At 42.7% G+C, this 14,730-nt stretch overlaps 1 protein-coding gene across 4 annotated transcripts in view; it reads right to left on the reverse strand.

The window, feature by feature from the left end:
* Positions 1 to 14,730, reverse strand: part of CACNA1I (calcium voltage-gated channel subunit alpha1 I) — a 1,217,075-nt gene that overhangs the window by 306,590 nt on the left and 895,755 nt on the right. For all 4 annotated transcript variants that reach the window (XM_075321783.1, XM_075321781.1, XM_075321782.1 and 1 more), the window contains one exon: positions 3,972 to 4,123. In XM_075321783.1, the coding sequence (XP_075177898.1) occupies positions 3,972 to 4,123 (152 nt within the window). The remainder of the gene's footprint in view (positions 1 to 3,971; positions 4,124 to 14,730) is intronic.

The following is a 14,730-nucleotide window of genomic DNA, read 5'->3' on the forward strand; positions in this document are numbered from 1 at the left end:
CAAACTCATTGGTGTCCTGACCGCCAATGAGGAAGGTTCTGCAAGTCAAGTTCCTGCTATAGGAAGTTCAGGCTATATCCTTTCCAGTTATTTATTTCCCCCCCTGTTTGTCCTTCCTTCCCTGTTTGTCCTTCCTTCCCTGGTGTGTTGTTAGTGCAGTGGTGAGGTCTAGTCTCTCACTAGTCAGGGTTACTATAGGGAGTTCCAAGGGTTCCAGGTTCCTGCTTAGCAACAGTTGTGGAGACTGTATAGGGAGGGACTGGTGAGGAGAGAAGGGACAGTTGCAGGTGAGATTAGGAGGTGCCCACCTAATCCCTATCACTAGTTGCAAGGCCTCCCGTTGTTTTTGTGTGCTTAGTACTCCTTTTTTTATCTGTTTTTGTTGTGCTTCAGATGCACATAGGTCTGAATACACCTCACTATGCTTGCTACACCCGGCAAGCGTGACAGTATGCTTAGAATCAGCATCCTATCGCCAGTATAGCACTGGCTTTAGTTTACATATCAAAATCCTGGTGGTTGGTTCTTTTTAAGACTTTAACACTATTTTCAGTGTTGCACAAATATTTTCTTTAATATTCATTTTCTTGTTAAAAGCAAAGTGAAGCAAATAGCTGAACAATTTTTTAAATGAAATACACTGCCATTTTGCTTCTGAGTGATCCCCAGAAAAGAAACAAAGCTGCCAGAGCTCCTGATTCTGTCAGCTCTCTGCTCCCTTTCCCATCATTTCATTGTTAGTGATAGCAGATGTAAGTGGAAGTTGTACAGAGTAGCAGAGGAAAGAGGGGAAATCATCTAAAAGTTTATGGAGGGCAGAGAAAACAGTCTATACACATAATGAGAAGTTAATAAGAGGAAAAAAGTAGATTTTGGTGTTGTGCTAATACATGAAAGTGAGTAAAGACAGCAACATTCAGGAGTTTATATCCAGCATGTATTGCAGAGAGGGACACTCCTGCAACAGAAAAAAATTAAAAATTGGATCAGGCTACAAAATGCATATCTAAGACTAGAAGGTGGCCCGATTCTACGCATCGGGTATTCTAGAATTTACGTATTGTGTAGTTCATGTATGATTTTTGTTATATATATATAGATGTTGTTTTGTGTACTTACTAAGTGTTTGTGTAGGGCGCTGTACATGTTCTGGGTGTTGTCTGGGTGTGGCGGGGGGTGAGAGCGGTGTTGTATGTGTGTTGCGTGTGTTGCGTTGTTTGTGGAGCGCTGTGTGTCTGTAGCGTTGTGTGTGTGTGTGTTGCGCGGTTTGTGTGTGTGTGGTGTGTTTTGGGGGGAGGTATGTTTTGTGCAATGTGTGTGTTGTGCGGTATGTGCGTATATTTATGTATGCCGCGGTGTTTGTGTGTTGGGTGTTGTGTGTGTGCAGCGTTGTCTGTGTGTGTGGGTGTCTGTGTAGGGCGTTGTTTGTGGTTCCCAGTGTGTGTGTGTGTTGTGCAGTGCGCGTGTGTGTGTGTGTTGGGGGGAGGTGTGCACCTCCCATCGTGCTCCATCCCCCATGCTGCGCACCCCCCATCGTGCTCCATCCCCCATGCTGCGCACTCCCCATCGTGCTCCATCCGCCATGCTGCGCACTCCCAAACGTGCTCCATCCGCCATGCTGCGCACTCCCAAACGTGGTCCATCCGCCATGCTGCACACTCCCAAACATGCTCCATCTGCCATACTGCGCACTCCCCATCGTGCTGCATCCCCCATGCTGCGCACTCCCAAACGTGCTCCATCCACCATGCTGCGCACTCCCAAACGTGCTCGATCCGCCATGCTGCGCACTCCCAAACGTGGTCCATCCACCATGCTGCGCACTCCCAAACGTGGTCCATCCGCCATGCTGCGCACTCCGAAACGTGGTCCATCCGCCATGCTGCGCACTCCCAAACGTGCTCCAACCACCATGCTGCGCACTTCCAAAACGTGCTCCATCCGCCATGCTGCGCACTCCCAAATGTGCTCCATCCGCCATGCTGCGCACTCCCAAACGTGGTCCATCCGCCATGCTGCGCATTCCCAAACGTGCTCCATCCCCCATGCTGCGCACTCCCAAACGTGGTCCATCCGCCATGCTGCACACTCCCAAACGTGCTCCATCTGCCATACTGCGCACTCCCCATCGTGCTGCATCCCCCATGCTGCGCACTCCCAAACGTGCTCCATCCGCCATGCTGCGCACTCCCAAACGTGCTCGATCCGCCATGCTGCGCACTCCCAAACGTGGTCCATCCACCATGCTGCGCACTCCCAAACGTGGTCCATCCGCCATGCTGCGCACTCCGAAACGTGGTCCATCCGCCATGCTGCGCACTCCCAAACGTGCTCCAACCACCATGCTGCGCACTTCCAAAACGTGCTCCATCCGCCATGCTGCGCACTCCCAAACGTGCTCCATCCGCCATGCTGCGCACTCCCAAACGTGGTCCATCCGCCATGCTGCGCATTCCCAAACGTGCTCCATCCCCCATGCTGCGCACTCCCCATCGTGCTCCATCCCCCATGCTGCGCACCCCCCATCGTGCTCCATCCCCCATGCTGCACCAGCATCAGCCTCTCTGCCCGCAGCATCAGCCTCTCTGCCCGCAGCATCAGCCTCTCTGCCCGCAGCATCAGCCTCTCTCCTCCCAGCATCAGCCTCTCTCCTCCCAGCATCAGCCTCTCTCCTCCCAGCATCAGCCTCTCTCCTCCCAGCATCAGCCTTTACTGTCCCCAGCATCAGCCTCTCTCCTCCCAGCCTACCCCAGCCTCAGCCTCCCCCAGCATCAGCCTCTCTTCTCTCAGCCTCCCCCTCCTAGCCTTCCCCAGGATCATTGCGTGAGGGGGGCGGGGCGTGGGCGAGTTGCCTGGGCAAGCGGCCAATCCGTGCGGGGGGGCGGGGCCATGGCGAGCCCAGCGGCCAATCAGCTTTGTGTCACCTTAAGGACACAATTTTGGAGCAAGACAGACAGACAGACTGAATAAGGCAATTATATATATAGATTCTGAAAATGAATTAAGGAATGGAGATTGCATACTGCAATATTATCAGCTGAAGATAACCACAAACGTGTAAAATCTTTTTTTTCCATGTCAAAGATGTCTATAGCCTTTAAATAAGTGTGAAGAAGCAGGTCAGTAGAAAAAGCACATAGCCTACCATCATTAGAAACATACCATAGGTCTAATGTGTTAAGTAAAGAAGGAGTTAATGTCTTCAAGCCTGCAAAAAAAGTTCTTAGGGTGTGGGTTTTCACTTTTGGAACGACTTATTCAGGGGATGTGGCTTAGCTGGGTGGATGCTGGGAGTGTCTTCACTTACTATGCAGTTATGTATGTTACTATTTGCTATCCTGTAAGGAACGCCTAAATTTATGCATAAGACACCTATATTTTGGAGGACTATAAAATAAATTACTCTCATTAAAATCATTTGGAAATCACCTGTGTATTTCTTTAATTCTTACTGACACCGTAGAATGATTCCCAGAAACTTTTAATAGGAGTAAAGGCCCCGTCACACACAAAGATAAATCTTTGGCAGATCTGTGGTTGCAGTGAAATCATGGACATATTGTTCCATTTGTACACAGCCACAAACCTGGCACTGATTGTCCACAATTTCACTGCAACCACAGATCTGCCGCAGATTTATCTCTGTGTGTGACAGGGCCTTAAGAATTACTTCAACAAATTAAAATATTAATTTATTTCTATCGCCCAAACTATACACCCAAGTTTGCATTTTCTGTACACAGCTGGGACAGAATTTTATTACATAAAAACTGATAATCCTGAAAACTGAATCAATATGTCAGAACAAAACAGCATGGGTGAACCATTGCAGAGATAAGCAGCAGGTAGCACGTTATCTAACGGCATTAGTAATGTAGGTGATTACCTGTCTTATGAAATTAAGAAAATTAGCATATTAGAGAAATTGTTCCTGAAGTTTAGAAACAAGTATATAATAAGCTCTGCAATACCTGATAATGACAATGATGCCATCAAAGATGTTATATGGGTTTCGAAGATAGTCAAAAAGACCAAAGGCGGAAAGTTTCAGCATCATTTCCAGAGCGAACATGCTGGTGAAGACGATGTTGCTGATCTCAAGGATATTGGTGAGCTCGTCCGGCTGTTGGAATAGACAAATATATAGTATTAAATTTTTTCGTAATACTCGGAACAGTAACATGTTAAAGGGGTTGTCTCAGCAGAAACATCTATGGCATAATGCTAGAATAAGGCACCAAAAGAATAATGTGGTGGCAGCACTAAGAAATCACCATGCCAGTGTGTATTTACTCAGCATGACCTTTCCCAGGGGCTTCAAGATCAGTTATAATGAAAAGTAGAAAATCAGCTCACCCATCAACAAAATGGAAGGGAACCTGTCATGTTGTTTTTTATATTAAACTGCACCCAATGTGTTTTAAATAATGCAATGTGCATCACTAACAAAAAAATTCCATGTATTTATCTTAAAAAAAATGCTTTTATATGCTTAGGTGAATGCAGTAAATACCTTTGGTTTCAGTCATAGGGGCGGATCTTTTGCTGTTACTCAAGTTCCGGCATGATTCTTGTTTTAAGTTACTCACGCTCCCGCATTGTGATTGATTACACCACAGTTCCTTCACCACCATTTCTCAAATATTGAGCTCCAGTGAAGGACCTGTGGTGATGTCACAATCAGGTGAACGTAATCGCCAGAGCTCAGCAGAGACATGGAGACGTGCTAGTGAAGGACCTGTAGTAATCAGCAGATGAGAAGTGGTGGTGAAGGACCTTGATAATGACACAATCATGTCACCGTAATTGGTGGAGCTCAGCAGAGAAGTGAGGTTGAAGAAGCTTTGATAATCAGCAGATGAGAAGTGGTGGTGAAGGACCTGTGCTGATGTCACCATCCTGTGACTGTAATGGGCGGACTCAGCAGAGAAGGGCTAGTAAAGGACCTAAGGTAATGAGCAGATGAGAAGTGGTGGTGAAGGACCTTTGCTGATGTCACGATCCTGTGACCGTAATGTGCGGAGCTCAGCAGAGAAGGGCTAATAAAAGACCTGTTGTAATCAACAGATAAGAAGTGGTGGTGAAGTATCTGTGGTGATGTCACATTCATGTCACCGTAATGGGCGGAGCTCAGCAGAGACGTGATGTTGAAGGTGTAATTAGTGTGGTGTAATTAATTGCAATGTTGGGGGTGTGACTAAGGGGTACTTTGCATGCTGCGACATCACTACTGCGATATCGTCGGGGTCAGATCGAAAGTGACGCACATCCGGCGCCGGTAACGACGTCGCAATGTGTAAAGCCTAGATGCGCCGATAACCGATCACAAAAGCGTCGAAAATCAGTGATGTGTGTAGCGTCGGTCATTTTCATAATGTCGCACCAATAGGAGATACGATGTTGTTCCTCATTCCTGCGGCAGCACACATCGCTGTGTATGAAGACGCAGGAGCGAGGAACATCTCCTTACCTGCCTCCGCCGGCTATGCGGAAGGAAGGAGGTGGGCAGGATGTTTGCATCCCGCTCATCTCCGCCCCTCCGCTTCTATTGACCGCCTGCCGTGTGACATCGCTGTGACGCCGCACGACCCGCCCCCTTAGGAAGGAGGCAGGTCGCCGGCCAGAGCGACGTCGCAGGGCAGGTAAGTTAGTGTGAAGCTGCCATAGCGATAATGTTCGCTACGGCAGCTATCACAAGATATCGCATGTGCGACGGGGGCGGGTGCTATCGCGCTCGGCATCACTAGCCGATGCTAGCGATGTCGCAGCGTGCAAAGTACCCCTAAGTTAAAAAAAAATAATTATACCTGAACTTGAGGGACAGTGACTGATGCCAGCAAAAGCTATGCCCTAGGACTGAAATCTAAGGTATTCATTGCATTTATTTATTCATTTAAAACACATTGGGTGCGGTTTAATATAAAAAAATGACATGACAGGTTCCCTTTAAATCAAGGTGTGGTGCATGGAACTCCAGGTTGGTTCGTCGGTGAAGACTGAAGAGCAACTCAAGCACATAGAAAAAAGTTTTCCAGCGACCGCAAAAATCAAAAATTGGATTAAAACATACCTCTTATTTCACAATTAAAAATATATTAAAATCTATGAAAACATAGCACAGACAAGTTTTCGTATTTCAGGTGAGAGCCCTGAATTATGACTAAGGGCTCTTGCCTGAAACGCGTAGACCTATCTGTTCTATGTTTTCATAATTTTTATTATGTTTTAATTGTTAAATAATAGGTATGTTTTAATCTAATTTTTATTGTTTGCCGTTGCTGGAAAACCTTTTTCTATGGACTTGAGTTGCTTCAGAGTCAGTCTAATATATCAAATTACTTATCATGGAGCCATATGGAAAAAGGCAAGAGGGGCAAACAGAAGTCCACGTAAAATAGTGTTTTCTGGTGTTCTAGTGATCAGCAGGTGCATGTCCTCCAGGAACATTTTTAAAAGTTATACTTAAAAGCATGTATGTGGATTAAATATTTTGTTTTTTAAATTTCATCAAAAATTTTGAATCGTTTTGCTTTTACTGGATTTTTGTCTAACAGAACATTCAACTTTGATGTGGTCAGTTATCATAAATCAGCTTAGACGAGTTCAGAAAAAGACAGAGAAAGGAATAACAAACTCTTCCATTGGTTCATCAGAATGACCTCAATGATGGATTCACAGTTTACCCATCCTACAGCCAGCAATATTCAGTGCAACACAAAGGCAAAAGTGCAAATATCTTTCGTAAAACCCGATTACAAAAATGATATTTAGGCAAAAAAAACTAATGCAACTGGGTAAGATAAAAAATTGACCATAAAGGTGTTCCCATTTCAGACAACACCTTTATTAGTGAAATGTGGGTCATCTCTGTTGCTGGTGATTCCAGTAAGAAAGTCAATGAGATGAAAGATAATTCAAAATGGAGTAATGTCAACACGTTTTAAAGTCATTTGACTTCTTTAGGACAGCCATATGCACAAATAATAGCAGTACATATACACTTAGATACATAGAATATTGAAAAAAGGGCAGCAATAAGAAGAGGCATAGAGACATATCACATGGGGTAGGCTGATCAATTGTCCTACGAAATAGTTTTTTGAAACTATAAATATGAAAATAAAACTGTTAAGCAGAAAACAATTATCTTTACTTTTATAATTGGATACAATGAATCAATTGAGCATAAAACAAATAACTATTATAAATACAATTATATTGTTTGTTTGTTTTTGCTGTCAAAACTCCAGATACTTGCCCTCTGCCTTCCAACGTCTCTGATGTCTGTGATCAGCGCAGGGAGACTCGGGTGCCAACCCACAGAATTGTAGTTCATAGGCAGGCTAGCAAAAGTTAATCTCCGCTGGTCTGTTTGTTAATCTCCTTTAGTCACATGTTACAGGGGAGCCAGTTACATTCTCTCCTCTCCTATATATACTGGCTGGACACTTCCATTAGTGCCAGTTATAGCTTGTCTTGATGCACATTATTGCTGTGAGTGGTTGTAGTCATAAAACTTGTCCTTTTGTTGCTGCCTTACCTCTCTTGCTTATCTCCGTAGTACCTTACTATTTGTTCCTATGAGTTTGCTTTGTGTCTGAGTTTTGATTTTTTCCTGCCTGTCTTTATCTGTGTTGCTATCACACTCCTGCCCCTTCTTTCCCTGTTGGGGAGTAACAGATTAGCTCTGATCAGGAGTATAGCCAGGCAAGAGACTCAGCATCGTCTCCATCACGGTAACCCTGACGACAGGGAAAGACTAGGGTCCCCTAGCGTGAGGGACAGTATAGAAGCCCCCTGTCCCTCGCTATCCTGCAATCACATGATGACATGAAGTTTGTATCACATTAAAGCTTTTCTCCAAAAAACTGAAATTTCATCAGTTAGATGCATATAGGGACCTTTTGGTGTCTTCCTCAATAAAAGTTCTATTTGGGAAAGAGCAACTTATATTGTACCATTCATGCAATGTACAACATATTCCATTCTTTCCTGATTGGTCTAAGGGGAAAATATTAAGCATTTTTCTTTAGACATAATTGGCTGAACCGCCAGCCTCATAGCCATATATCAAGTTGAAAGTTCAGGTGAAGTGACCTGCACTCAGTCCGGGAATTGTGGCCCATATTCAGACCATGACATATGACCTTTTTCAGGTGGGTTTCTGTATTTTAAGGTATAGTCACACTAATATCTTGAGTAATATTTTGAAGCAGTTTCTGCTTCATATTTCACATCATAAGATGCTTCAATTCATATTTCAATAAGTTTCCTATTGATTCCAATTGGAAAATACTCATATAGTACATGTACTGTGTTTCCCGGAAAATAAAACCTCCCCCGAAAATAAGCCCTAGCATGATTTCACAGGATTTTTGGAGAATTCTTGAAATATAAGCCCTACTCCAAAAATAAGACCTAGTTACAGTCAGCTGTGGCGTTAGGGGAGTCAAACTTCGCAATTTCTCAGGACCCCACTCTCTTAAGGTACCATCACACTAAGCGACGCTCCAGCGATCCCACCAGCAACCTGACCTGGCAGGGATCGCTGGAGCTTCGCTACACGGGTTGCTGGTGAGCTGTCAAACAGGCAGATCTCACCAGCAACCAGTGACCAGCCTCCAGCCAGCAGCGACGCGTGGAAGCGATGCTGCGCTTGGTAACTAAGGTAAATATCGGGTAACCAACCCGATATTTACCTTGGTTACCAGCGCACACCGTTTAGCGCTGGCTCCCTGCACTCCTAGCCAGAGTACACATCGGGTTAATTACCCGATGTGTAGTCTGGCTATGTGTGCAGGGAGCAGGGAGCCGGCACTGACAGCGTGAGAGCGGCGGACGCTGGTAACAAAGGTAAATATCGGCTAACCAAGGAAAGGGCTTCTTGGTTACCCGATATTTACATTGGTTACCAGAAGCCGGCTCCCTGCTGCCTGCACATTTAGTTGTTGCTCTGTCGCTGTCACACACAGTGATGTGCGCTTCACAGCGGGAGAGCAACAACTAAAAAATGGTCCAGGACATTCAGCAACAACCAACGACCTCACAGCAGGGGCCAGGTTGTTGCTGGATTTCACACACAGCAAAATCGTTAGCAATATCGCTGCTACGTCACAAAAGTCGTGCCTCAGCAGCGATGTTGCTAGCGATGTTGCTTAGTGAGACGTGGCCTTTAAGGTCTCTTAATTGTAGACGTCTAAAAGAACTGAACAGGAGACAGGCTGGTAGACTGGATTTGTAATAGGGGTATGGGAGAGCAAACTGGGAAACTTCACAGGCCCCCCCATTCTTTTAGGAGCCTAAGGGTTTATATCCTGACGATAAGACTGGTTAAGGACCTTTGCGACATCACGTCATGTGACCAAAGGTCATTTCAGAAATCTAAAGTTGAAGAGGAGACAGGCTGGTATGTATGTGCAGTGTGTGTGTGTGTGTGTGCGTGTATGAATGAATGGATGGATAAGACATCCACTGAAAATAATCCCTAGCCCATTTTTCAGAGCAAAACATTTTTCAGAGAAACACGGTAGTGCTGTTAGTTTTCAAGTTTTGTTTCAGCAAGGCAAACAAAAGTGACATCTCAATGATAGAGGCTAGTTTCACACTTGCGCTATTTTGACGCAAACGGAATCCGTCACTAATGTAGTACAGTTCATTTATTTACAGTGGAAGCGCGTTACTATGGCGCGTGTGTGTGTCATGCAGTACCCGCTTGTGTCCACATGATGTCGCGCTTCCACTGTAAATAAATGAACTATACTACATTACTGACGGATTCCGTTTGCGTCAAAATAGCGCAAGTGTGAAACTAGCCTAAGGCATTTATGTGTTAAAAAGGCTTCAAAATTTGCTTAAAAAAATGTACAAAACATTGCATTAATTTCTTTTTCACGGATCAACCTTGATGCTGTAAAAAGTCTTACATGGAAAACCCCTTTGACGACTAACGCTGAGATTCCAGTTGCTCACAGCTGCTTTATGTACAGTATACAGGAACATGTTACACTCTTTGTATTCCTAATTAAGGGGATTAATCGTAAAACATTTAACAGCTATTTTTCTTCACATTTACACCTAAATATTACAAAGAAGCCACGCTGTGAATGGTGCTGACACTTGTAGCATAGAGAATAATTCAATATGTAGAACATGCCGACTTAACATTTACAAGTTTGTTTGCCTCTCGCCTATAATTTTGCTTAATCAATTTTTACATCAACTTGAAAAAAAACCCAAAAACCTTTAAATCTTAAAGTTGATTTAGAACCTCAGAAAACCGATAATGGAGGAAGAGTTAAGCAACTTTTAAGCTGCAAGGAATCCTGCACATGGAGTGATAGTTTTTGCCTTGTGTCTCTTAAGTGTCACGATGACCATCTAATTTGAGTGAGAATACGATGTTCTTCATTCACTGTGTGTCATTGTCATCTTCAGGTTTCACACATTTCTAGTACCTACTACCTAGTTTTCGAAAGCTTTGTATTATTCATCAATGATGGTCGGATAAAGCCAGAACTGCCCATAATTTTTTTCTGTTTGGTTCTGATGTAAAGGGTTCGTACATACAACCGTCTTAATTGTTACAAATGTTATCCTACAGGGTTGTGCCCATGTCCGATTTTTTTTGAACCAAGTGATCTGTGGAACAAAAAAGTGACAGTGACATGACCGATTTTGTTGCAAGTGTTAGGTCAAATTCGGCAATGCAAGCCTGTGGGTTTGTGGAAAAGATTGGACCACACTAGGAGGACATGTCCAATTTTCACAGACTGAATTGAAAAAGTGGAGAACCTTTTTGTTTATATTCCCCAAGTTTGAGAGAAATGGATCCCACGCAGGCTCCGATCAAACTCTGATCAGCATAATCGGATCGTCTTTCTCAAATGTAGAGGAAACGGTTGTGTACACCCACCCAAAGTCAAACTACGAGATGATAACAATGAATAAGGGAACTCTGGTATTGCATTACTGCTATAGGAATATTTGAAAAAAGACATACTTAGCTTATGTATTGGAAAATGCATGTGAGGCCGGTCACCACGGCAAAGTTATATCTCTGGTTCTCGGTATACAGAGATATACCTTGCCATGGTGACCCAGCTCACATGCATTGGCCAATACAGTACATAAGCTAAATATATATTTTCTTCAAATATTCCTATAGCTGTAATGCAATACTAGAGTTCCCTTATTCATTGTTAGCATTCTAGAGTGCAGCTGTATGTGTTTTGTAGTTATATGTGTTTTCAGCTGGCACCTGTTCACACCTATTGGATGTGCAGGTCAGTCATTTTGATACATTTAGACTATGAGATGAGGCCTAATTGTGGGACTGGGCCCTCTTAGTCACAAGTGCTCTTAAAAGAGAATTCACTGTAAAATATATGATAGCGCATATGAGAAGCACCCGTGGGATAGGAGATTTATGTTTGTTTAACAGAACTACTCACCTTGTCAGGTTGTGCGCCCTCGCACAACCTCGGTGATGGATGTGTAAATCCTCTGGGGAATGAGGGGCTGTCTCGGCTGGCGTTATCTGATGTTAGGCTGGGTGGACCTGGAGAGATGACCGCTGGAGGTTCCTGGTTCACTGACTCCTGAATTCCTGGAACTTCTTGCGGCTCTGTGTCCTCCCGCTGAAGTTATCAGAGTGAATGAATGGGATCTATTGCTTTCTGCAGCTCTATACCGGAATCCCTTTAGGGAGTGAGCATATGTGAAAAGTAAAAACCGGTCTTTTGAGCGCTAGTAATAGTCACACACCTGAGGATAGCAAGTGGATCTTGCTGAAACGCGTTGTGAAAACAAGAGCTTTATTTTATTACTCTGTCACAAATAAAGCTCTATTAATTCCAAGAAAACTAAAGACTAATAGATCTATTACTAACGCTCAAAAGACCGGTTTTTACTTTTCACTTAAAAGAGAATTCACATTGGTCATGATCGTAAACAATTCTTTTTATTGAGCCCGTAAGCACCTCTCTTATACCATTTGCAGACAAATTAACACCCCATGCAAGTTTCCCATGTTCCACCAACCGCCTTTATTCCATCAATGTATGGTGACTCTGTAATGACCACGGTAGACCCAAGGGGTGTACATTGAAGAGAGATGCAAAAAACAAGGAACAAAAATGGGTCTTCTATTATGTTGTTGAGCTTTGTTACTCAGGACAAGAGTGGCTATTATTCCCTCGAGGTAGGTAAGTGAATAAAAGCAAAGGGATGAACCAACTATTGGAGAAAAGGAAGTAAAACCAGTTCACTATGATGTTTCAACTAAGTTGCAATCTGGAGCAAGGGTCTGTGTCTGCCAGGACAAAGATTTCTGCCAGGACAAAGATTAAGGATGTTGCTCCACCCGAAACGCGTTGAGAATAATTTAATATATTTTTGAGCAATGCTGTACACTAAAAAATGTTTTAATAAAGACGTTTTCAAGTCTGTGAAGCTGAATTCTTTCATTTACGAACCAAGTATGACTGGACTCCTTCCCTCCATGGCCATATGCTACAGTCTTGGCACATGGTCCAATGCTATGAATGCCTTTGGTCAACGGACATTGTGATCATCAACAATTTTCATATTCTAATACCTCAAATTCTTTTTTATAGCACAAATTATCTTTCAAACTAGCAAACTTGCTCATTATTACTTTATATAATAAGGGATGGGACCATCTAGGGTTGGACTCCTTTTCTCCAATGGTCCCATAGCACAGTCTAGGCTGATCATTTTTAAGGGCCCCAAAGAACAGTCTAGGCACAGGATGATCATTTGTGTTATTTTTAACCCCTTCACCCTCATTTTCGCTTTTTCCTCCCCTTCTTCCGAGAGTTCTAACTTTTTCATTTTTTTCCATCAATTTTGCCATATGAGGGGTTATTTTTTGTGGGATCAATTGTAATTTTGAATTAAATCATTAGTTTTACCAAATAGTGTACTGGAAAACCGTGCGGTAAAATTGTAAACAAGTTGTAATTGCATGATAGTTTAGTGGGTCTTTTATTCACTGTGTTCACTATGTGGTTAAAATGGATGTGTTCATATGAGGCCTCAGGTTGGTACGAGTTCATAGATACAAAACATGTATACTTTTACTTTTAGAAAAGGTGTTAAAAAAAATTCAAAAATGTGTCCAAAAAAAAAAAGAGTACTGCTTTTGCCGCCATTTTCTGAGACCCGTAGCATTCTCATTTTTTGGGATATATGGCTCAGTGATGGCTTATATTTTGCATCTTGAGCTGGCATTTTTAATTACACCATTTTTGTGCAGATGCTATTTTTTGATCACCTGTTATTGCATTTTTAAAAAAATTGGCGTCGACCAAAAAACATAATTTTGGCATTTGGAATTTTTTTCTCACCACGCTGTGGAATGATCAGATTAATTGATTTTATATTTTATAGATCGGGCGTTTCTAAATGCGGTGATACCAAATATGTGTATACATAATTTTTTAACTGTTTTATTTTCAATGGGGCGTATGGGGATGATTAGAACTTTTTTTTTCATATTTTTAAAAACTTTTTCTTTTTTTTACATTTTCTTAATTTATTTTACCAGTCCCCCTAAGGTATCACTGTACAGTCCGATCATCTTTGCATTTCTGCTGATCAGAGCAGCAATGCTCATCTCCTGTGAGGGCCGGCCAGAAGATATGCTCATCTCCTGTGAGAGCAGGTGCTCTGTCGACTCTCACATGAAGTGAGTCATAGCAGTATCAGGGGTCATCAGCTGACCCCACGCTACTATGGCAATACCAAGGTGCCCGTGATCATGTCACGGGGCACCGCTGGCAGCTGGGAATGGCGCAATCCCCTCTGCGACCATTTAAATTGTGCTGTCAGTATTTGACAGAGCAATCTAAATGGTTAACAGGCACAGGTGGATCTCTGATCCACCCGCGCCTGTTAGCCACACATCTCTTCTGATCAGATCAGCAGAGATGTGTGTGGATTACTGCGGGCTTGCCGCCGGAGCCTGTGGTAACTGGGGGGAGGCGACCAAGGATGTACCAGTACATCTTTTATCATAAAGGGGTTAAGGCACATTTATGCTTTTGTATTCAAGCATTTGCTGACATTTATTGCGCCAAATTCATCAAAGTGACGCATGTAGTTCATGAATTTGGCTCAAAGTAAAACAAAAGGTCTTACTTCCTGTCTAACTATTTTTGGAACTTTTTGAGAAAAAAATCAGATCTTTTTCAAAATATCGCAAAAAGGTATGACTTTATAAAAACTACACCAGGGGTAACGGGAGTAAAGTTACACCAAACTTTGCAACTTCTTTAAAAGTTGCAATTGATGAATCAGTCAAAAACATCTGGAAACATTCAACTCAAACCATACAGCAAAAAAGAACAGGAACATTGAATTGATTGCTAATTTCAACATAACAATGACCCCATTTTCTTTTTTATAGAAAAAAATAATTTAAGGATAAACAAATTTGCTCATCTATGTAAAATGTGTTCAGGCTGTCTCACTTTTGAGATTGACTAGAAGGTGCATTGTAAGAATAAAAAGAGCATTGATTATTTTATGATAAGTCTTTAGTTTCTCTAATAATACATTAACATTATGACTCTTCAAGTACAATATTTCACCATCATATTTATTTATTGGTCTCCAGTCTCCTGTCAATCCCCTTATTCTCGTTACGGAAACTTTTTTCCCTTTCCTAATTAGTCTTGCTATTTAACAACTCTGAACAAATTAAATTAA

The sequence above is a fragment of the Anomaloglossus baeobatrachus genome, chromosome 8 (assembly GCF_048569485.1).
Source record: "Anomaloglossus baeobatrachus isolate aAnoBae1 chromosome 8, aAnoBae1.hap1, whole genome shotgun sequence".
NCBI lineage: Eukaryota > Metazoa > Chordata > Amphibia > Anura > Aromobatidae > Anomaloglossus > Anomaloglossus baeobatrachus.